This window comes from Fonsecaea monophora, assembly GCF_001642475.1.
Source record: "Fonsecaea monophora strain CBS 269.37 chromosome Unknown Scaff20, whole genome shotgun sequence".
NCBI lineage: Eukaryota > Fungi > Ascomycota > Eurotiomycetes > Chaetothyriales > Herpotrichiellaceae > Fonsecaea > Fonsecaea monophora.
In genome coordinates this window covers 51,517-74,488 of record NW_019173951.1, presented here as the reverse complement: position 1 = coordinate 74,488, position 22,972 = coordinate 51,517, and the positions used below count along the sequence as shown (strand labels likewise).

General features: G+C 52.2%; 8 protein-coding genes across 8 annotated transcripts; 3 read left to right on the top strand and 5 right to left on the bottom strand.

Moving 5' to 3' along the window:
- Positions 1-354: 354 nt before the first annotated feature.
- On the bottom strand, positions 355-2,319 carry AYO21_03846 (hypothetical protein; the record flags this gene model as incomplete). The annotated part of the gene is made up of 1 exon (XM_022653819.1): positions 355-2,319. One exon carries the CDS (start codon positions 2,317-2,319, stop codon positions 355-357), a length of 1,965 nt encoding a protein of 654 aa, XP_022513795.1.
- Positions 2,320-2,754: 435 nt separating this feature from the next.
- AYO21_03845 (hsp60-like protein) lies at positions 2,755-4,587 on the bottom strand (the record flags this gene model as incomplete). Its single annotated transcript, XM_022653818.1, has 2 exons — positions 2,755-3,150; positions 3,802-4,587. 2 exons carry the CDS (start codon positions 4,585-4,587, stop codon positions 2,755-2,757), a joined length of 1,182 nt encoding a protein of 393 aa, XP_022513794.1.
- A 452-nt stretch (positions 4,588-5,039) lies between these two features.
- On the bottom strand, positions 5,040-6,363 carry AYO21_03844 (hypothetical protein; the record flags this gene model as incomplete). The annotated part of the gene is made up of 2 exons (XM_022653817.1): positions 5,040-6,176; positions 6,232-6,363. 2 exons carry the CDS (start codon positions 6,361-6,363, stop codon positions 5,040-5,042), a joined length of 1,269 nt encoding a protein of 422 aa, XP_022513793.1.
- Positions 6,364-8,259: 1,896 nt separating this feature from the next.
- AYO21_03843 (hypothetical protein) lies at positions 8,260-13,503 on the top strand (the record flags this gene model as incomplete). The annotated part of the gene is made up of 4 exons (XM_022653816.1): positions 8,260-8,292; positions 8,343-9,329; positions 9,381-9,696; positions 9,755-13,503. 4 exons carry the CDS (start codon positions 8,260-8,262, stop codon positions 13,501-13,503), a joined length of 5,085 nt encoding a protein of 1,694 aa, XP_022513792.1.
- Positions 13,504-13,868: 365 nt separating this feature from the next.
- On the top strand, positions 13,869-14,834 carry AYO21_03842 (hypothetical protein; the record flags this gene model as incomplete). The annotated part of the gene is made up of 1 exon (XM_022653815.1): positions 13,869-14,834. One exon carries the CDS (start codon positions 13,869-13,871, stop codon positions 14,832-14,834), a length of 966 nt encoding a protein of 321 aa, XP_022513791.1.
- Positions 14,835-15,233: 399 nt separating this feature from the next.
- Positions 15,234-17,363, top strand: AYO21_03841 (hypothetical protein; the record flags this gene model as incomplete). The annotated part of the gene is made up of 2 exons (XM_022653814.1): positions 15,234-15,311; positions 15,372-17,363. The coding sequence occupies 2 exons, from the start codon at positions 15,234-15,236 to the stop codon at positions 17,361-17,363; spliced, it is 2,070 nt and encodes a 689-aa protein (XP_022513790.1).
- A 1,117-nt stretch (positions 17,364-18,480) lies between these two features.
- AYO21_03840 (hypothetical protein) lies at positions 18,481-20,010 on the bottom strand (the record flags this gene model as incomplete). The annotated part of the gene is made up of 1 exon (XM_022653813.1): positions 18,481-20,010. The coding sequence occupies one exon, from the start codon at positions 20,008-20,010 to the stop codon at positions 18,481-18,483; it is 1,530 nt and encodes a 509-aa protein (XP_022513789.1).
- A 604-nt stretch (positions 20,011-20,614) lies between these two features.
- AYO21_03839 (hypothetical protein) lies at positions 20,615-22,111 on the bottom strand (the record flags this gene model as incomplete). Its single annotated transcript, XM_022653812.1, has 1 exon — positions 20,615-22,111. The coding sequence occupies one exon, from the start codon at positions 22,109-22,111 to the stop codon at positions 20,615-20,617; it is 1,497 nt and encodes a 498-aa protein (XP_022513788.1).
- Between the last annotated feature and the right edge of the window lie 861 nt (positions 22,112-22,972).

Genomic DNA, 22,972 nt, shown 5'->3' with positions numbered 1-22,972 from the left:
GACGATAGTAAGGAAAGATCAGCTATACGGAGTATAGACTGCTGCCTACTTCGTGTCTATAGTTCTCGGGCGTTTAAGCGGCTAAACATCTGAGATATCTGGCGAGAAGCAACACAGAATGTAAAGGTAACCTCGCGATACTCAACACTGTTCATACTCCAAGTCTTTTCGTTATAGATATGTTCTGCCGGAGCGACGCCAGGACACGTCTATTTCTCGACCCCACGGGACTTTGATCTGTCCTGGAGATGGAATTATTGAAATGTACTAGTACACCTCAGAAACTAAGTATTTCTGAGCCGGATCAAATAAATTTCTTCCTTGGAACTTACATCGCAAGGAATCGAGCCGAAATCAGATCAGAATAAACTCTTCCAACCCTGACCGTGTAAACTCCTCCGAAACACTGTCGTCCGAAGGGTGTATATAGAAAGGATGACCATAATGATCGGCCTGGTGAATGCCGCCAGTAGCTTCCACGACCCTAATCTCAAAGCTCTCCCAGCGTGTCGGTCCTATTTCAGACTCTTCGATTAACCCTGGTAGAGAATTGGCGAAATTCTGGATGTCACAGTAAAAGATGACTTCGGCGGATACGTCGAAGAGGCAGGCATATGGCTTCTCCACGGGCAGCGTTCTCCCTATGCTTTCTGAATATAACTTCTCGGCAATGGTAGGAAGGCGCCAATACCAGCCGGCGCAAACCAGAGAGAATGTCCCTTCCTTGTCTGTGGGTCTTAAGATGTGGACCATCTTGGAGCCGACCAGCTGTACGACCAAGTCGCCGTCTTTGACGTCTCCGGTAACCACTACTCCACACTTTCCAGCCAGGACGTGGTCTGAGTCAGCGATAACACCATCATCAGAGACAACCATGGCCTTGAAATCCTTATGAAACAACATTTGATCCAAGCGCCGGCGCTCCGCAATAAACTTAGTCCGATACCGATATGCGATTCTTTCTTCATAGTACCATCTCCAGCCTTCCGGCGGCACATCCTTGATCTGTGATGAGTTGATTTTCCCCAATCGGGCCCCCTTGAGACGGAGCTGGTTCTCAGTCTCCAGATATTGAGGTGGTGTCCACTCCTCCATTCCATAAGGCTCCACTGGCAACTCCCAGAAGTCAGGGTCTGCCAGCTCTGCCTTGTTGTAATGCCGACCAGGCACGCCGCTGACCCAGAAATGGAGGTTTTGATACGCGCCATACTGAAAGTCACTATTTCTCCAATCGATAGCCCACGAGGGCATGTTTGCGCTCGAGTAGCGGGTGCCAGACGTTTCCAGACACTTTAGTTTATCCTCCGAAGCCATCAGGAATGACATGAAGCGCTGGTAAACCACGCTCGCGGTCACCTCTTCGGCGTAGTCGATAGGAAATCGCTGTAGTAGCTGGTCTGTCCAGCCTTCCGGACCAGCCGCGTCGCTTGTCCTTGCTCGTTCTAGCATTCCTATCAAACCGTATATTCTGTCTCGATCATCCGAGGCATCAAAGTCCTTGTTATCACCGAACACGCAAAATGCCAGAGTAGTTAAAGAGGCGTGACCCTGGAATTCAGCATCGAGTCGACTCGACGAAAGACTTTCCAGCTGTGGCGTCATCTCTCTGCACGCCGTGACGAAGTCGACAAAGTTGCCGAAAAGCATCGAATGGTGACCAACCTGGAGATCTAGTCTGCGAGCAGCATATACTTCTTGACGGACCCAAGTTCTACGAAACCAGGACCTTTGCAACAACAGCTTTACTGTCTCAACCCGATCCGCCTTTATTTCCTGTGGGTCGTATCGCCAGTGGCGTACATTCTCGACAGGTTGGCCAATCACTTTAGCTAAGGTCCGTATAACGGGGCCAGACACGGTGCCGATCCAAGCAATCACTTTTTCCGCCTTGCGGAAGATTAGAAGCATCTGCTTGACCTGCGCAGCCTTCTCGTCCATATTTTGTTGATCGATACAAAGAGCGTCGCACCACACCCACTTGTGCTTATCGACGTGACGGACATGCCTCAGTGCGTCCGCTAGCGGAGGTGGAATGAGAACCTGGACGCCGTTACAATCGATTGGCGCCGTGCATGTGGGATGGCCCCAGGAATAGGATAGGGCCGTGTATTGAACCGCGTCGTAAACCTCGGCGACTCCAAGCCCTGCTTCGTTTATGATAGCTGCAGCGTGCAGTTCGCATCTTAACGGATCGGCCTCGTGTCCTGGCAAAAGCTTGATGAGGCGAGTCTGCCATGAATTCAAAGGCTTGTACACGGAGCTTCTGGCAGCAATGACGGCTGAGGCTCCCGTGGCTGCCGGCGGAGAAGGTGTAGACATCGTCGCGATCAAAGTTGGCGGCCGGAAATCATACAGATTCAGTGACCAGCCGTCGGAGGATATCCACAACAACAAAGGCACATCCAGAAATGATTTCTTTTCCTGCTTCTGCTCAGGTTTAATCGTTGGCAGGTGGGCAGAAAGGCCGGGAGCTCGCGCTTCGCCACGTGGCGGGCGTGCACCCAGCTGGAAGCGAACACAACCACCAGCGCATCGAAAGTCGCTAATCAACCAATCGTTTTACCCGCATAATGAAGATAAAAGATTCTTTTCTCCAGCTCCAGTGATGCCTAGCCTTAGTGATTAACCTGGATCGGTGTTCTTCTTGCGATCATCCGCTTTTACCGCTGCATACTATGGGCTAGAGTCAGGATGCCATCGAGCCTTTTACATTGAAGGGGTCTATCCCATAATCCAGAGATCCAAATTGTCGTCTCAATCATCCCAAGTCTTGGAGAAGACATTGTCAAGGTAGACTTGTGACCCGTTTTCGTTCACAACTCCTCGGTTGAGGGGTCCTGACAGGTCTTCCACAAGCGCGAAGTCTCGCATGCCAACATCAGGGAGCGCTTGCTCGCCGCTCTCCGGGTGAGTTTGAGCGGAACTAAACTGTCCGTCGGTGGTCGCGGGTACAATCTCAATCCCTGGTGGATAGCTATCAAGCTGCGTGGCGGTCTCCAAGACGCATCTCTGCTCTGATACCAGTGACACATTCTCTTGGCCTTCCTTGTCTCCAGGCTCTTCTTGCTGTGCCTTGGGGACCATCGGTCGCAGCTTCCTCTCGAAATCAGCCAGCCTGGTCAGTGTCGTGGTCGACGCTCCCCAGAATTTCTAGTGTTTGACCAAGCTCAGCTTCATCAGGTCGAAACTCGACTGGGCGAGCTGGCGTTCCTCCGTGGACGGCGTATGTGCCCTATGGAGCAACCGGATTGCCGCGACGATCCAGTAAGTGTTGACAAGCAGCGGATGCCCGTAGCAGACGCAATCGATGAGGCTGTGTCGGACGCCCTGGACCACCTGGTCTGCCGTCTCTAGGTAGTTCTACAACGCGCGGAGTTTTCGAGTATGTGCAGGTGAATTCTTGGGAGGGTTGTCGCCGTCGTGGCACAAGAAAAAGAGTGGATTGAGTGTGCAGCCCTGGCGGTATCACGCGGGTGAGGGTCTCGGTTGAAGCACTCGTGATGGTATATAGATGTACACTTTCGCGAGCTGTGTCAAGAAATGGATGACCTGCGCCTCGCTTAATCGCCTTTTACGGACTGGGCGCGTATCTTTTGGAGCCCAGGTCCGTGTGTAAGACAAGTCATTAGGCAGTGCCAGTGTGAAACAAGAAACGCAGTTTGCTACATAGTGTATTGAGATTCTACGTAAGAAACCTGTCTCCTGCAATATCAGCCCCCCACGCATTCTGAGTGGTGAGAAGTGTGCATACCTTGGACCATGGCCATAAGGCGTGCCCGCAACAGCTCACGAAGACTTTACCTGCTGAATCACTGACCTTCCTTCCTCAACTGAAGCCTTGGCTGCCACGGCAAGGAGGGTCGAATCACCATGGTAGAGAATGTACTCAAAGCCCAGGCTCAAATTACGCTCCATTTGTTCCTTGGACCCGGTGTAAATACCCAAAGGTTTGCCGACCTTCTTTCCTGCTGCAACAATCCGTTTGAGAGCATCAAGGAAGCGATCCTCTTTCCCGTCACCACCAGGCAGACCCAGCGAACATCGCAGATCGAAAGGCCCGACAAAGGCGCCACTGACACCTTCCGTCGCTAGGATAGCATCGGCATTCTCAACACCGCTGGCAGACTCGATCATCGGAAAGACGGCTAATCCTGGGGCAGTGTCCCCGAAATACTGGCCGATTGATCGATCGGATGCCGGGTCGGCAAAGGGCGCATAGGCTGGCCCAAAGCTTCGCTGGCCAAGAGGCGGATATCGAGCCTTTTGCACAATTTGGCGAGCTTCTTCAACAGTATTGACCATGGGGATGACAATGCCGGAAGCGCCGCTATCGAGGCCCCATTTGATCCATTCCACCCCATGAGACGGTACCCGAACGAGAGGCAAACAGGTGCCCTTGGACGCCGAACTTATCGTATGGACAATATGCGTAGCTTCTAGAGCTGAGACAGGAACATGCTCCATGTCAATGATCACACAGTCATATCCGGAGGCGCCCACGATAGAAGCGGATAACGTCGAGGTAAGCGTAACGAAGGTGCCCAAGAAGGGCCCTCGGTTTCTCAGTGTCTCGACGAAAGGAGCCATGTCTGGTTCAGATGTTTGCCACAACTGGTGGTGAATGTGGGTGTGGTTGGAGAGTTTTGGCGCCTCTTGCCCACGACAGAAAATCAATAGATGTACTTGTCCTGAGGACGAAGATGGACTGCACAGGACGGCAGCAGGTCTTCAATATCAAGTGGTTTACAAGTACTCGTATTCCTTAGCCTCGCACCTCGGCTCTGTGATGACGAACACAGCGCGGGGAATGGAGAATGGAGACCGAGCCTTGTTTAAGAATCACAGCCTTGTCGACGCAATACGTGCCTCTGACCAATACTGTGCTGTGTAGATGTCTGGATGCATGTGTGACAAGAGGCCATGGGTAGAGCTGATTGGATTGTGGAGTAACTATATTCAAGACCACAACTCTTAGCTAGACCCCGGCCGAGAATCTCACGCCGAGGTTTATCCTCGCTTCATTCTTCAACGATCGTTAACTACTTTGGAGTCTGGCCCGTGATGTTCCACTGCACCCTGCTGATACCTTTGTTACCCATGAGCCACAGAGTGTCGAGATTCGGCCCCGTGAATTGGACATTCGCCACAGAGTGGTTCGTCTGCACCCTGACGAGGAGCTGGCCCATGTCGTCAATCACGTCGACACCGTGGCCCGTGGCGGTGATGACGAGCCCTTCGCGACTGACCTTGAGGCCGTCCGGAATGTAGTTCTGCGCCTGGTAAAAGGACCGCTTGTTGCTGATTTTCGTGCCGTTGTTGGCCACGTCGAAGGCGTAAATCGATCGTTTGCCCGTCGTGTTGTAGTGCTTGGTCCCCGGCCCGACCGCGGGGTCGATGCTACCGGTCAACGACCCTGTCTCGGTGATGTACAGAGTGTTCCCGTCTGGCGAGAAGGCGATACCGTTGGGCTGTTCGATAGTATCGTCGATGAGGAATAGAGCGCCCGTGGTTGGGTTGAAGCGGTAGGACGCTGTGGGGATCTGAGGAGCCGTGTCCACGCGGCCGTTGAACCATGGGTAGTCGGGATCCGTGAAGAAGAGGTCGCCTGACGTGGGGTGGACGGTGACGTCGTCCAGGTTGTTGAAATAAAACCCAAAGTAGTTGTTGAGGATAACACTAGACTTGTTGGTGGTAGGGTCCACAGTGTGGAGCGCGATACGCTGCTCCGTGCCATTGAGATTGTCGAAGCCACCGCTGGATGCCCAGATGATCTGTCCGTTGTGATAGACACCGCCGTTTGGCGCGAAGATCGGAGGATCCGTCACATATTCCTGCAGCGTCAATGGTTCCTGGTTGAGGTCGACCATGAGTTGCGGCAAATATTGGGACATGTTGCTCAGCGGCGCCAATTGTGGCGGCAGTTGAGACATGAACAGCTTGTTCAGTCCGGGCACGTAGACGGGTGCCTCATGCACTGAATTGCCGAGTGGAAACATGAACTCCAACGTCGGTTCCGACCCAAGGTATTGCAACCCGCGTTCTCGATCAAATACCACGAAGGAGGCATTCTGAAGGAGCGAGAAAGTAGGGGCGTTTGGTACACTGGTGTTGCGGAAGTCATACTCTGCGTCCAGTGAAGTTATGGAGCGGTTGAAATGATATGGAAGTACAGCCGCCTTGTCAGTATCAGCAAGGTATCTGTCTGAGAGTGAGTAAAGTATGACTGCTCACATATTTATTCACGCAGACCACAGAGCCACCAAAGCCGCAGTCCTCCACGATGGGCTCTGTTATACCTGGTGGTTGTTTTTGTGCCACTGCCTTGGCTATAAGAAACGAGGTAACGACACCAAGGACCTTCATGTTGGGCTATGAGCGTCAAGCGTCGCAGATGGCAGGGATGACTGTGTCGAAAGGAATAGCCACCAACAACAACGTTCTCGGCATTTTTCCAATCAAGATGGCTGAATATATCCTTCAACGGGCCTTTCCTGTCTCCAAGTTTTTGCTCTATATCGGGTTGCTGCCGCTCGTGGTATGATGCTCTCCATCCCCACCAACTGTCGGAGAAGCCCACGTCTCCATGATAGACGTCGGCATCATCTGGAGCTTACCTGAGAGACTTTCCGCAATGAGTCTTCTGGGAGGTACCTGGTATGCTTCCTGCCGTTGCCCTTAGCTTACCACGACCCCAACGAAAAGTCAGCAACCGATGAGTGCTTGGGGAAGTTGGGGAATTGCTCGACAGATCTCGGTGGTATGCACAAGGAACAGGTATAGTTTAAGTAACCGTTCATGTCGATCCTCTTGGCGCGATCATAGAGCCTTTAGTTCGGCACCTTTCCTTGGAGTAGTAGTCGGTGAGCAAGGTGGCTTGGGTGGCAAATCACGAGGCAGGCAGAAAATGGCGCCCTCAGTGGAAATCCCCGTTTTTCTATCGGGACGGTCGAGGGTATCAATCTGGGGTAGAGAAATTCCACGGATTTCTCAATCGATAAGTGCGTGTAAAGTCGCTTTACTCCACCGTTGACGCCCAGCCTCAATTCTACGGCGGCGTATAAAGTCTGCGACAAGCGAGTTCTCCTGGCGTGTGTGTGGCTTGGCACGCCTCATGAGCATCTGCAGTCTCGACTCGTCCAGAATCTCATCTACAAGTTTGCTTCTCCTGTGACTTGCATTCCCTCCAATGATAATGGATGTCCCCATTGACAACTCCCTCAGCTGCAATGATCCGCTCTCCCCGGCTGCCATCATCGACTCACCGACTTAGACTTCGAGCCTGCCAAGCACGGAGTAAGGGGGTGAAGATAACCTCAAACACTTGCTGCCAGTCAAGCCTTCTTGGCCGCTCCTTACAGACCCCGTGGCAAAATTTCCAACCGTGCTATAAGCCTGTCAGTGGCTGTCAACAGTCACCAAGACGCCGGGTATCCCTCGACTCCGCGTCAGTGGAGAGTCTTGGTCCCTATCCGTTCAAAGGTCCTTCTTTGTGACTATGGTGACCTTGATTCCGTCCTACCCAATGAGGCCACCAATGTTTCCCTCGTTTCAATCCTTGCATGCCCGAAAGCGCTGACCCCTTGACACGAGCCAGTGACATCCCCGGCGACAAATTCCTGTGCGGTTGTCTACAATGCACCTTGGCCGCAGCCTTGTGTTAGAGATCTCTCGCGTGGAGGGCTTGGTATCCGTTTTATCCACAATATCACTGCTTGAAATATCCCAGAAACGTCTGCCACAACCAACAATCTGGCAAGCAGAAACCCACTTGTTGATTCCATCACGTAACGATTGGCAGGGTCCCTCAACCTTTTGCGCTCAGCTTCAGCCTCTCGTGATTGTGCCCAGTATGATTTCACTTTCAGGAGTAATCGATATGTTATATAGGTATGTCCCCTTGACTCGAAATCACCTTGTCCGTTCCTCCCAGTAAACAATACAAGACTTCACTTCATTTTCTTCTTCTTTCCGTTTGTTACAGCCACACAGTCGATCATCAGGGTGCTGGTCGCCTCTATATTTGACCATATTCGAGTCTGTGCATCGTATTCCTCTTTTAATCTGCCGCTGCATTATCTTTTTTTCTTATTCATTTGTGTCATTTACACTTCGAGGAAAACGCAGTATAATAATTAAAGGTCGTCCAACATGTCGGAGGGATCTTGTCCCGTCAGTGGGCATAGGGGTGGACCCGGATCGCAATGCCCGGCTGGTGTCCAGCGAGTTGGTCCGCGAGGTTGCGCTTTCGCGGCTTATCAGATGTCTACACAGTTACACTATACACCTCAAGGAGTGGGTGTCCCAAAAAGAACCTCAGTTCATGCCCCTGCTAACATCTGCAGATTCCAGCAGACGGCCAGTCAATAGAGGACCTCGTCTCTCAGGAGAGACAGACAATCACAGAACTACTCATCCCCGAGGCACCGTCGACAACCATCACAAGTGGTCTCGCCAACGCAGACCATCTGAACCCCCCAGACCTTGATGTTCTTGCATCGGCCCTTGGTGCTCCGGCCCGGCAAGTCCTGAGGCGTGCCCAGGAATTGGGGCCCCGAACTGGGTGGAGGGATGGGTATCTGACCAGCACGCACGGCTTCTGCCCTCCAGATCCTTCAGCAGCACCTGCCGCTCTCTCGATGTCACCTGGAAGAATATGGTCGGATCTCTGCGAAAGAATGCCCGCAGTCGTCGCCCGGGGTAAAATGCGCGAGTCGATTCTGGCTTTGCCTCTTGTATACGGTACAGAAGACGTCATACCCGACCAAGCCCTCTGGGCCGCAGTTGTTTGTCTTGGTATCCTTGCAAGCGTTTACAGATATGAAGAACGAAACGATGGACACGAAGGAATCAGCATAACCGCACCACCCGGGACCTTTCGAAACCTGTCGGGCGAAGCAGACGATGAAGAGGAAGAGACCAAAGGAATACCCAGGAATATCGCCATCCCTCTTCGCCAGATATGTACGAGGATGGGCAGAGTTTTACCACATTTGACCCAGTACGACGTCTCCGTATACAACTACAAGCTTCGAGATCCCACCAGCATCAACCCGTATGTTGCGAGATGCGAAAACATGGATCTACGGTGGCCTGTGTTCAATGATCGCGGTGAAGCTATGTTCCTCTTGTGCATGGCTGAGACCCATGGATGCTTCACCCAAGGCATTGAGGTCATCACAAGATGTCAAGAACGAGTCATGCTCAAAGATAAAGAAGGACTGCTTCGAGAGCTGATCAAGCTGAAGGCTATTGTGGACCGGTTCGTCAATGTCTTCCAGAAGATCAGCGTGAATCCAAACTCCGGCGAAAATTTCGCGAACCCCGTCGAGGTAATCCTCCTACTTTCTTTGACTTAAAGCCCAGGGCTGACTATGTTCAAGTGGGGTCAGAGATATGCAAAGTTCAGCGCTCCCCTCTCCAAACGTGTTCCTGCATTGTCCGGACTCGCATTGCCAGTATTCCTGTTGATGGACGCCTTTATCGGAAGAAGGAAGTACGATAGCTTCCTTGGGAGAGAAGCCTTACATCTCAGGGCTTGGCTACCCATGAATATTCGAGCATTCATTGCTGCTGTTGAGTATCATTACCAGGTTCCTGCCTTCGTGAAAGAATCTGGCGACCCACGCCTGATGGGTGTGATGGAAGGCATCCTTGAGGCGTATCTGTCGGAGCGTGGCTGGTTCGGAACACACCGCTGTTTGTCAAACCTCCCTTTCAAATGATGTAGACGGTGGCTAATTCCTTTTCGGTGCAGATAAAGTTTATGGCTTCTTGGAAGTTGTTGCCAAAACTGGTCGGAGTGAGACGAACGGGAACGCCGGTTCATCCGACAATGTTGGAAGACCTTGGGAAGAGGTGCACAAGACTCTTTCTGAATCCATGCGAGAACGCTTAGAACCTTTCCGAGGTAAAGTCACACTACAACCCCACGAACTGCGAGGGTCTTTCGAAGAATGCAGATTCAAGGCAAGAATTCTGTCGCGTTCCTTTGTGGACTCTGATCCCCAGCGATCAACGGCCATGGTAACTTTCGGACTGGAAGGCACTGGCATTACCTTCCAGCCCGGAGACCGACTTGCGATTATGCCAGTCAACAGCTGGACGGAGATAGCAAAGATCACCGCTGCGCTGGGGCTCGACGAGCTCCTTCACAAGTCAGTCCCGCTTTCAGCAAATGCGGACTGGAATCGCTTTGCTCGACATCTGAAATCGGTCAATCGAATTGACGGCGAACCCTCTCTGACGGTCCAAGATATTCTACGACGAGGACACTTGGCGCCCTTGACTAAAGACGTGGTTATGGCCTTCCATATGGCACTTCGAGCCTCATCATCGAGTGTGCTGAAAGTTCTGGGATCGGAAATGTGGCCAGTCGAAGGCTCCATAGGAGACTTGCTTCAACTTGCAGTCGCAGAAGTTTCCTCGACGATATGGGACCGAGCATTCGATCTGTCCGATCTTTCATGGCTTCCGAAATTAATACCGATCGAGGTGCCCCGGACCTATAGCATCTCCAACTACTCAAACGAGCTGCTGCCGAGCACTGTTGATCTGACTGTCGCTCGCACGGAGTCCCAGCTGGCACCAATTCTACAGGCCACCGCCCCTTATAATCGGCGCCATGGGGTGAGCAGCGGATGCCTCAACCCAGATCCTACCATCTCCGGAGAGATGCTTGATGATGAAGAGTACCTCATTGGGATCTCCAGGCCCATCAATTTTCAACTTCCGGTTACTATGACTGGGCCTATCGCCATGTTTGCAGGTGGCTCAGGAATCGCTCCTTTCAGAGGCTTCTGGCAAGCGAGAGCTCAAACCAGTGTCGGAAGGAACATACTCTTCCTCGGGGTACAGTCACGGGAGCGATTGTCCTACGAGCATGAGCTTCGACAATATGTACAAAACGGCCAGATTGAAGTCCACACTGCATTTTCGAGGGACACAAAAGGTCTTGTTTATGATCCAGTGTCGCGCGACCTCGTTGAGAAACAGATGAGTCCTCGGTACCTTGACGCAACGATAATTGAACAAGGGCGAACGGTCTGCGATCTTGTCATCTCAAAGAGTCAAGGAGGGCTCGGAGGCCATCTCTACGTCTGTGGCTCCGTATCGATGTATGAGACGATCATATCGGGGATTCGACATGCCATCTATCAGAATTGGGCGTCAACAAAAGAGTCGGCGGACAGCTTGCTTGCCAAAGCATTTGCGGAAAGACGCTTCATGTTGGACATTTTCATGACACCACGTCCTATCAGTTATGCCACTCCACGTATCCCTCTATCCAAGCTGGCTCTGAATACTGGCCACCGAAAAGGGTCTAGGATGTTCATCGGTGTTCATGGTGGCGTTTACGACATCACTGATTTCCTTCCCATCCATCCTGGTGGTACCTTGATTGCCCAAGCAAGTGCCGGCCTGGATGCCTCAAAGACATTTGACGATGTGGCTCATACTACAAACCCAGAGGTTATGAGTCTACTGTCAAAATATTTCATCGGTCACCTTGCCACAAAGCCTGATTTCCGATCTATCGAGATCAGTGGCATTTATGATCTCTGGTATCAATACCTCCGCAGTTGTGTCGAAGCCCTTACCACGTTACACTTCGAGGTGGATTACATCCAGCAAGATGCCCGGACCTGGTTTCAGGGCGACCTCTTCAACATGGGAGGTGTGAGGAAATTCTACCAATTTCAGTCGAGGCTGATGCAGAATGGATTTTCAACCTTGTTTGGCGCGAAGCTTCAAGAGCTGCATCTCAAGCTCACCTTCGCGCTGGTCAACTCTGGCACGCCCGAAACTCGAGTGCCGGATGTCATTGGTGTCATCACCAGAGCACAGGCATCTGCTGCCGCCGCCAATGCTGCGAAGGAAATCGCACAGATCGGCTCCTTTGTCTGCAATAACCAACAGGCCCAGTTCCAAGAAAACGGGATTCTGCAATACGCCCGTGCAGTGACTGAGTTGGATGTCCGATTTCTAGAAGAAATTCGCGAAGATGCTTGTATGGGGATGGATGCCTTTGATGTCGTCGCGTGCATCGAGTCCGGTACAGAGAAGCACAGATTAGTCAGTCTGAGTACCTACCTGCTTTCGGTCCTGGAACGTATTGCTGAACGCCTCGGCACTTTCTACTCGAGGCTGTCGAGGGAGTCCATCTATCACCCGGAATTGGAGAAGAACCCCGCGAGGACGCGATGGAATGTGCTAAAACGGAAGATACACGATGGATCGTTCTTCATCCTGGCTCAAGCTACAGCATTTAGCGAGGCGACCCGTGCGACAAAACCGTTTCGCTCGACAAGATACGCGGATCAGGATATAATATTTGCTCAGGTTGTCTCGCAGGCCAGGCAAGCGATTGACGCCGGTCAGGCTCGTCTCGGAGGAGGCTCAGGTCGCGACCCCAAACCAGAGAGCACGCGCCCAGCTCGCCTAGCCGACTCGCATACTGCCAGAGCCGCGCATGGTGTCGATACCCCATCGTCCTACGAGGTGCATGAGTCGCGCAATGCACTTCAATCGATCTCGACCTTTATGGACTCGAACATGCAATCAATCAAGCGACTAAGCCAGTTGCCTTCCGACCTAAGTTTTGCAAACATTGTGGCTGCATATGGTGATAATGGGAAAAGGTTACCACCTGTACCGTCACTCAAGGACGAGCGTGAAGGGTCTCCAGGCCCAACAGAACACCAACGAGGAGACTCTCAGTCGAATTACGTCGGCAGCTGGCCCCTTCCGCTCACACTAGCTGCGAGGTCTGGATCAAGGCGTCTGAACAATTCCGGAGCAGACGATAAACCACGACTAGCCAGGAGGCCAACAAACGCGTCCATCTCCAGTGCCAGTGGACTTCCGCACAATCCGGCACCCAGTGTCCAAAGCCATGCATCGTTTATAGGCAGGCTAGTCCCCCGCGCGCCTGACGCTGCGCAAAATTCCGCAAGGTACGGACCGTTGCTGCCGAATTTAAAAAGTCGAAGTCCATCTCAATCTCGAAGCAGAAGCGGTTCTGAGAATAGCGCGAGCCCTGTTCGGTCCATGAATCCCTCTGACAAGACTATGGAAACACCTGTTGCAATCCTACATTCACAGCTCATGAGACGCCAGATGTCTAACACTTCAGATCAAATCAGGAGTTTGACGGGCCAAGAGTCCACATCTAGCGGTTTCCCGGCTCAACATCCGTTGTGGCAAAGCCCCGAAACAGCTGCCTTGCCAGCCATCTCCCAAGGTGCTCCGCATGTCACTAACGAGACGCTCCTGAAGCAGATGCAACAACAGAACGAGATCATAATGAAAGCTCAAGCTTACGGCACGCCCACTTCCGGCAACATGGATCCGACATCAAATGGACTGCGGGCTCTGAAATTGGCGACAGCACCAGCAATGAGGACAAGGCAAACACGGAGTGACCGATCTGGAACTTCTGATCTTTCTCCAGTAAATGTGATGGGCAACCTTCGAGCACCACTCCCGCCGCTCAATGTACGATAGAAGATCGATAGTAAAAGCGTACTGGGGTATGAAAAGTCTGGGTCAAAGGAAAACGGAGTTTATTTGACTATTCATATTTCTAGGATAAAGGCGTCCTGGCCATGAATATGAAAGGGTCCGCAATAGATGAATCTTGAAATCAGAATCTACCGACCTCTATCAATGTAAGTCTGGTGAGGTCTGTATGGGCGTTTCCTTCAGCCTTGCAGTTTTCTCAGCCTTGCGTGCCTCGTCAATTAACCAAGAGTCTTGGCATTGGTTTCGGAGTGCGAACGTAGCCTCGCCGTTTCCACTCCGCTCATGCAGAACGAAAGGACTGTCCCTATCCTCCAAGTGAGCAGCGAACAAGGTCTCCGGATGGAGTCATGCCTCCTCTCCCGGTAGCGCCTGTCACTGCATGGAACCCTCGAATAGTATGCTACTTTCAAACATACCATCACAGCGACCAATACATCTCACTTTTACCACTTCTCACCAACCCCTCGGGCGTTACGCATGTGATTCTCGCCGCTATCCACGTCAATTGGGACCCGCACAATCTGACACTCAATGACGACCCACCGGATCACGAAAAATACACCCAACTATGGGACGAAGTTCTTGTTCTCCAGGACTCGGGCATCAAGGTCTTGGGCATGTTGGGCGGTGCCGCGCGGGGATCCTTCGCAAGACTGGATTACTCCGAGTCGAGGACCGACGTGCCCCTAGCACGGTTTGAAAGCTACTATCTTCCGCTGCGTGAAATGATAAGACGTTATAACCTCGACGGCATAGATCTGGACGTCGAGGAGGAAATGTCTCTGCCAGGCATCGTGCACCTGATCGATCGTCTCAAAGCGGATTTTGGGCCCGCGTTCATCATCACACTCGCCCCTGTGGCTACAGCTCTCATGGCTGGCCGGCCGCATTTATCTGGGTTTGATTACCGGATGCTCGAGGCCATGCGCGGTCCGAGCATCGCGTGGTACAACGCGCAATTTTACAACGGGTGGGGAGGGCTGCACAACACGGCGGCCTACGATGAGATTATTCGCAATGGCTGGCCGGCGGAGAAGGTGGTGGCGGGCATGTTGACGAACCCCAAGCACGGTGGGAGCGGTTATGTGCCGCTGGAATTGTCGGCGGCGGTGTTGAGCTTGCTGGTGGAGAGGTATCCCGGGTTCGGAGGGGTCATGGGATGGGAATACTGGGATGCGCTGCCTCAAGAAGGCGAGAATTGTTGGATGTGGGCTTACTGCATGGCCTTGTGTATGGGAATGAAGAAGGTGCGGGATGCGGCCCTGGTGGTACAGCTGGGGAGAGGGTTGGCGGGCATTTCAGTGAATCGTTGACCATGGGGCTCAACCAGGAGAATGACATGGATATGTGTCTATACAACACGAGCTCAAGGGGCAATGGGTCTGCCAAAGCATCTGGAGCCCAAAGCTGTTCCAGGAGAGAATAGAGACAATAAGGCTGACCAACCCCCTGCTCCTAATGGCCAAGTTACGTTTTTGTCAGACAGATGGCTTCAACGCAACGGCGAAGCGGCTAGTCACGGTATCCACCGTCTGACTGCCCTACATTTCAACTTGGTCGGCTTCTTTGCTTGCGTCATTGGGGAAACGGAATTGGTGGTGTGTCTGCGCTTTGCCTGTGTGCCAACAGCCAACTTTTTTTGACAACGATGTGATTCATGTCCAACTACTCGCTGCCTAGGCAGTGAGTGACAGCTTCAGAGAGAATCAAACATGCCTTCGCCTGCAGAGATCATAGCTGGCACAAGCTCGTCCGTAGCAAGGCTCGCCGCCTACGCCTTCTTGAGATGGGTATGTATGCCTAGAGCATCAGCTACGCAACACTGACACCTCGACTGACCTTGTCCTTAGATCCCCGGTCATCATTTCCCTCCTATCATCCTTTCTTCAGTGGCAATATATCTGGCCTTCGTCTTCAGCCACCCCGAAGCCTTCGGTTCGAGTAGAGCTGTCGTGTCTGAAGTGCCCTCCGATGCCCCTCCACAGGTCAACGGCAATGATCAAACAAAGGCCCAGGACCAAATCAGTGAAGCACACGAAGAACCCGTCCTGTACGAGGAGGAGAAGTCACTGTTCAAGACCTTGGTCTTTGGAATACCCAATTGGCGAGAGAAAAGACGGAGTTACGCCACCATTGGGTTGAACGTCTTGTTGGCGTTGTCTACGGTTGATTTGGTCTTTCGAGGGCCTCTTCTCCATCCGGCAAAGGATTTGAGCTTCACTCGTGTTGGCTACGTCGACTCGACCTCTGCGAAAATCTTGATTCGAGAGCCTGATCCGGCCCAACTTCCAATCTACGTCTACCTGTCTCCGGCGGATAAGACCAGGTGGACTACGACGGACACGATCTACTACCTGGGACCCGATACCGATTATACCCAAGCACTCAGTTTTGATGGTCTTCAGCCATCGAAGAAATATATCTACTCCCTTTCCAATGACAAATCCGGGACCTTTGTTACAGCTGCATCGCCATACTCGGAAGCCGCCAACAGCTTGACGTTTCTCACTTCCTCTTGTATAAAAGCCAATTTTCCGTACAGACCAACGGCTCATTCTCTGGCAATCCATGGCTTGGAATACTTGTCCAAACTCGTCCGTTCACTCCCATCGCCAGCCTCATTCATGCTATTCCTTGGAGACTTTATCTATGTCGACGTGCCCCTCCGTCTATCGTCCTCCCTTGCACATTATCGGTCGGAATATCGACGCGTCTACGCTTCGCCGTCGTGGTCACTACCGGGACTTGATACCCTACCTTGGATCCACACCCTTGACGACCACGAAATCGCCAATGACTGGTCCGGTGGAAATGATACAGATCCTTTTCCGGCCGCTTCAGATCCCTTCATCCATTATCACGTCTCGGTGAATCCACCAATCCCACCAGGCTCTCTGAGTGGGCCAGAAGCGAATATTACTTACTTTGAATTCACCAATGGTCCTGCGTCATTCTTCATGCTCGATACACGGCGATATCGGACTGACCCTGAATCGCATTCAACTAGCTCTTCGTCCCGGAGCTCAGAAAAACCCATGTACGGCTCGTCTTCGGAATCGTCGAATCCACCCTCCACCCGCGAAACACACTCAATGCTAGGTACTCAACAACTTGACTCCCTCCTTGCATACCTCTCCGCGCCTGAACCCCCGCATGTGCATTGGAAAATCATCGCCACCAGCGTCCCGTTCACGAAGAACTGGCGATTTGGCACGTCTGACACTTGGGGTGGATTTCTCAGAGAACGAGCGTTGATTTTGCAGGCCATGCATGATGCAGAACGCGAACTTGGTGTTAGAGTCGTTATTCTTTCTGGGGATCGTCACGAATTCGCTGCTATACGATACCCGCCGCCGGTCCTCTCCCAGGACCAAGGCCAAGGCCAGGTGGGAGATACTGTCGACACATCCGACTTGGATGCAGCTGAACCGGTCTCCAAGCCTGTCGTCTACGACACGACCCCGGCCTCTGGCCCTCACGAATTCTCAGTAGGGCCGTTGTCAATGTTCTATCTTCCATTCCGGACGTTCCGCCAGATTGACAACCAAGACGTGGCCATTAAGTACATTCCAGACGGAAACAGCAAGATTGGCGTCATTGACATTCGTAGCGTGGCGGGTGATGCAGGGAGCGGATGGCAAAGGAGCATGTTTAAGTATACCTTGTACGTGGACGGAGAGGTGAAGTGGGAGTACACACTTACAAGTCCGAGTACAAGCTCAGCACTGGCTAATGGAGGACGTGGGCGGGAAAGGAGGAAGGCTCGAAACGGTGTGGCAGGCTGGGCCGAGAGATTGGGCCTGCGCAGTGGAGCGGGGCGAGGGCAGTCATTGTGGCATTGACGGCTGGCAGCAATACAATAAACTGTGCGGCATTGCCATCGCCACCAGCAGGAAGAAACAAGAGGGAGAGAGACCTTCGGGATACGAATTGACTTGAACAAACAAGTCCTTGGGCGACAACTTCCCCCTTGGCCTTTTTTTTTTTTGACGGAATCCTCCTATTTCATTGTCTACGACTGGGTTAATTACTATTTACGACGACGTCCTACGAAATTTGACTCCGCGGGGATTTTATAGCGCGCACATATATAATATAGCCCAGGCAGGCAGGGATGGAGGGAGGGAGGGAAGGCGTCTGGCCACCCCGAAAAGTGAATTGAAATTTATGTATGTATCGAGGCTTTCATGCTCGATATTCTCGTATAATCAAGTACCTGCTTAGTTACGTACTTACCTACGTACCTAGATACTGTAGGAATATGATATATACTTCAGGTACACGCATCCCTGTCCTCGCACGCAAGTAGGAAGTGTGAGCCCCAGGAGCGTGCATTGAATTAGCAACCAAAAAAAAAAAAGTAAAGCCAAACCAGTAATAGAAGATCAGAAAGAAGAAGAAGAAGAGAAAAAAAGATATTCGGTGGATATGTGTGATAATATGTATATGAAAATAACCTGACCCACGAATGAGTCTATGTGCATAGAGACAGTAACAAACAGGGGTTTCAAGCTGTCCGCCGGTCCTCGTAGTCTCATCTCATTCTTTTCCCTTCTCCTACCCCTCCTCCCATCCTCCTCCTCCTCCGCGGCCACTGACACACGCACCAAGGAGGGAGGGAGGGGTGGCCTCCACGGACGCCGGGAAATCGACACCGACACCGACACCGACATCGACGAGAATATATACAGTCAACTTTTTCTAATAAAAGAAAAAAGAAAGAGACCTTTGGACGCGCAAAGGGGGGAGTTTCCTTGATCGTTTCCTACTATTCACCCGTCCATCCACAAGAAACGCCGTCATCAACATAAATCCCCCGTTTTCCATATCAAACCGTGACTTCGTCTAGGATATATAAAAGAGATTGAGCCGGCCCAATTATTGACTAACCCCACCACGCGACGCCGAAAGTTGGACTTGGGTTTGCCTATCCACAGGTGACAATATTCTCGATTTGTCTCATGGGCTCTTGCCGAATCTCCGATCGAAATCTCTTAGAACGGCCATGACGTTCGCGGCGTCAATCTCCAACGCCGGTCTGCCAGCCATGGCTTGGTTGGCTGGTTCAGTGGCATGTAGCTTGGGCATCCACTCGCCAATGTCGCCGGCAGCACGTTCGTACGCAGGATGTCTTGACAGAGTGGTGTAGGCGTCTGCACAGGTCAGTGTCACTCCCGCCTTTGGCACATCTGCAGAGGCTTGCTTGGCCAAGCCTTGATACGACAGGATGGCTGCGGCCTGGGACCGGGTGGTGCGGTTCCTCCTGGGAAGAGGCACCACGTTGCTTTCGGCGTTCGACCGACAACAGGACCCCCCAGCAGTTTGGCCGCCGCAGCACCCCGAGGCTGGTGAGTTCGCAGCCTGCGACTGAGCACGAGACGCTGCGAGGGATTTGCAGAAAAGAGTGCTGTTCGGGTCGGCGCGGCATTGAGCACACGTTCCTGGTCCCGAACTTCCACACCCTAAAGGTGCAGCAGCTACTGGTGGGACAGACATGGACACATCGCCTTCAGATGGAGGTGGTGTAAATTGGTCGAGTTGTCTTGGTGGCAGGTGCGTCGAGATGGACGCGGCGGCAGATCTGCTGTTGGCCACAGTCTGCGCTTGTTCCTGTTCGGCTGCAACCTCGGCGCAGATACAAGGTGTTCCATCTGAGCAGAAGCCGCACGGATCCGCCACCACTGAAGTAGGAGAGTGATTGTCTAGCCGAAGCCGTTCTGGAAGAGCGTTCGAGGTGTACATTGTCGTAAAGTCGATTTCTAGACTTTCCTTGCTCTCAATTTTGATCCTTTTCTCCCCGCCGTCTCGCTGCGATGGGGAGAGCGGGCGTTTCTCGTGATGGTGGGCGTCGCGGAGATCGGCTGATTCTCCCCCCATTGCTGTAAAAGCGTCGTCTATGCATTGGCAGCGAGTCTCTAGTGTACAGTTTCCGCATCCGATCGACGTATCATCTGCTGCATTGTCGGTAGAATCTGGGTTCTTATCCTGCGCAGATGATCCGGAAGTCGTTGATCTCGCGGCAGCAAGCTCATTTTCTAGTCGCCTACATCGATCGACCCAGTGTGCCAGGTCAGTTCGATAGTGCTCAATTTCCTTCTCAAGTTTGTCGACCGTCGTTCGCAGGACGTCTTGTTCGTGTTCATGCTCTTCCTCGATTTGTTTCAGTTGTTCTTCGAGCTCGCCGACCCGGGCGGCGCGCCTCTCCCGGAACGCTCGCTGGGCTGCTCGATTCTGCGCCTTGCGTTTAGTAGGCGGTGTATCTGTCGCCGGCTTCCGACCTGGCTTGGGCCGTGGAGGGACGATCCATTCTCTGCTGGTGAGAGACATCGGCGCTGAGCCAGACGACGATGGTGGGGAAGCGGCTGGCGGGGTCTGAGCTGGTTTCATACATAGAGATGGTGGTCGTGCTATGGCAACTTTGACGTCGACGTGAGCGCTGTTCGCCGCCGCTGTTGCTGCGGCTGGCGGAGACGCGGCGCTGGTGACCATGTTACACAAATTTAGGACAACCCGCCCTCTACCGAGGGTATTTGTTTGGAGCTGATTTTGTGGGACGTCGTCTGCAATTAGTCGCTGACGGCGTGGAGGACGCTATGGCCCTTGTACGATTGTCGCATTTGTTTGCAGAGGAAACTCTAGAAAAGATCTCTTCTTGAGACCACAGCAAGGCGGACAGAAGGAATCGACGAGGCGCATACAAGAAAACAAGTCGGGAAGAGGTCGAAGGTCGAGATTGGGATCAAATTTTATCAGATTAGATGTCACCGATAATCGGCCTTGGCTGTGCGGGGCACAAGTTGTTCGGGCTGGGCGGTATCAGGCCACTAGGATTGGGCAGGGCCGGTGGGTAGGGCCAAGTTACCTGGGAGAAAATGTATCTCGCAGTCTTTGTACATTCAAGTCGGATAGGTATTCATCAAGTACCCCTCAGATATCGTGACGGAGAAGAGTATGGGTATCACATATGACGCCTGCAACGCCGTGCTACGTACCAAGTACCTCAGCCCCCAATGTCAATGGGCTGTCATCCACCATTAGATTTACAATCACTCCCCTCCTCGTAATTTTGTATGAGCATCGTTTCAAGCCCTCGTCAGAACTTACCACCGTGAAGACCAGCTTCAGCGGCTGCAGACTCGCTGCCGCCCTGTAGACCTCCCACAAATGCTGTGCCCCAGACACCCACCAACCCCCACAGGCCAACCCGCCAGCCGCGATACAACCCTTCAATCCCCTGTCCCTTTCTCTTCCGCCTGGGTGCCTTGCCCATCAACGCAGCAGTTTTATCTTTTTGAGTCTCAGAATAACCTTCTTCGCGTGCGATACTCCAGAGGGTGGGCAGAATCCCTCGGTAGGATTGGGGGACAGGAACAATGGTCGTAATCGCCTTGCGTTTGGAAGATGAGGAAGGGGGTGCATACGCTGGAGATGTCCAGGTCGCAATCTGTGCTCGACGGAGAACGGTTTCCAGAGGGAACTTGACCGATAGATCCAATGCCGATCCCACAAATGTCGCGATACTCCAAGTGGCTGGATTTATGATAGGATCCAGCCCGAGATAGGTTTTGAGAAACACTGGGGTGCTTACAGAGATCAGTGTTGGTAGAGTTGAGCTGAAGAAAGTGATAGGGATGAGATGGCTGGGTATGAGGTATGGAGTTGGTAGTGTCCGCAGTGTCCCAAGGAGTGTTCGCGGCTCTTGACTGGAAGGTGTCAGAATGAGTCTGGTACGGGCAGCGTCGATCGGTGCAAGGACAAGGGCGGACATTGCGGCTGCCACAGTGCTGATCATGATGGTTGCCACTGGAGCCGTAGAGGTGAGGATAGAGATGTCGGGAATTGCTCCCGGTGACGGCGTATTGAGTATGTCATTCTCTGCTATTCCTAGAATAGCCGCTAAGAAACTTCTGAAGAAGGTCTCCAAAGTCCTCGTCAGTATGTTGTACACAAATGTAGAATTCGTTGCCCGCCACATAGCCAACGCTCCGCCGCTCGATGATAGAGACGATAGAGCATCAATCAGGGAATGAGGGTTCTTGAGCTGTAATTGGACATCGGCTTGTTGAGGGTGATCAGGTACTCGTGACGACGCCGTTCCTCGAGGTGGTCTCCCGCGCCGACCACGAGTTGGCGAGCGACTCGATATCGATTGCTCAAAGGGTGCAGAAGATGTGAAGTAGTTGGGTTCGTCATCTGATGAGTGTTCGTAGTCATATTCGTCATGCTCATGGGCGTCTTCCTCTTCTAGCTCGCCAAATGTATGCCTCCTTCGCGGCTTTTTGTCTTCTAGCTCATCGTCTTGTGCAACGCGTGCCTGCAGGATCAGCTTTGCCACCTCAAATGGCTGCGCAAGCACGACATTTGCATATTTCCATAACGCGTTATCAACGATTGATTTGACCGATCCCGGTAGAGATGGCGAGGTATCAGAAATATAGTCGGAATAATCGATGTCGGGAAATGCGAAACTAGTGCCCTGAGGGACGGGTTTCGAGGTACCCAAGGTAGAATTAGGTAGCGGATCGGTTCCAATGGAAGGAGGGACGTAGTATGGCCTGAGAGGATTCGGAACGTATCTCGAGTCCTGCATGACGAGATATCCTCAGATCAACGCAGGATTCTGGCCTGCAGCTGTTTTGAAGCAGTGACAGAGTACATAAGGTGATCGAATTGCAAGTTCAATACAAGCGAAATATCACGACGTAATTTGCCCCGAAAATTGTACGGTGCAGCAAGACTCTGGTAAAGCGCATTTGACCGTCATTTGAAATGGCCGTTTTTGCTCTGCAAGGCTGAAGTCACTTGTGCTCCTCAAGTACTCGCTCGGTACATTGACTTAGGGACGAGCATGGCAAATGGCCAAATGCAGTGACCAATAATGTGTTTGCCACTGCACAGCGACTTTGTGTGACATGCTCTATTGCGAATATAATAGGACGTAGTGAGAGACAAAGGTCACATGGTGGTTCCTACAATAGGCAGTCTCCAGAGTACAATATCCCATAGTGTCTACATTCTCGTTGTCGTTATCAAGAATCGGAGAATTGTGTTGTGAGATCCTCACTTTTGGATACTTTGGTATACAGGATATAGTACGACGACGAATACACCGTTGTTCTAGCAATATGAGTGTATAGCTGCTTGACAAGTCAGGCGAATGACAGCAAACACGTAGCTAGTTATGTGTGTTTGATGAGCATCAAATACTAAGAAATCGATGTATATATCTCGTCGTTCGAACAAGATATATCAACCATCAAGTCTTGAGGAGCTTTACAAAATCCTCAGACGGATTCAGGCTCAGCCTTACCAAAGGCACATTTATAGGAGAAGGAGCTGCCCCTTTCCCCATTTTCCCGAAACAACGGCGTCAATTTCGAAACACAGTCTTGTACAACTTCACTTCCACACTCGAACCTGTCAAGCATATATTTCTGTGCTCATATCATGT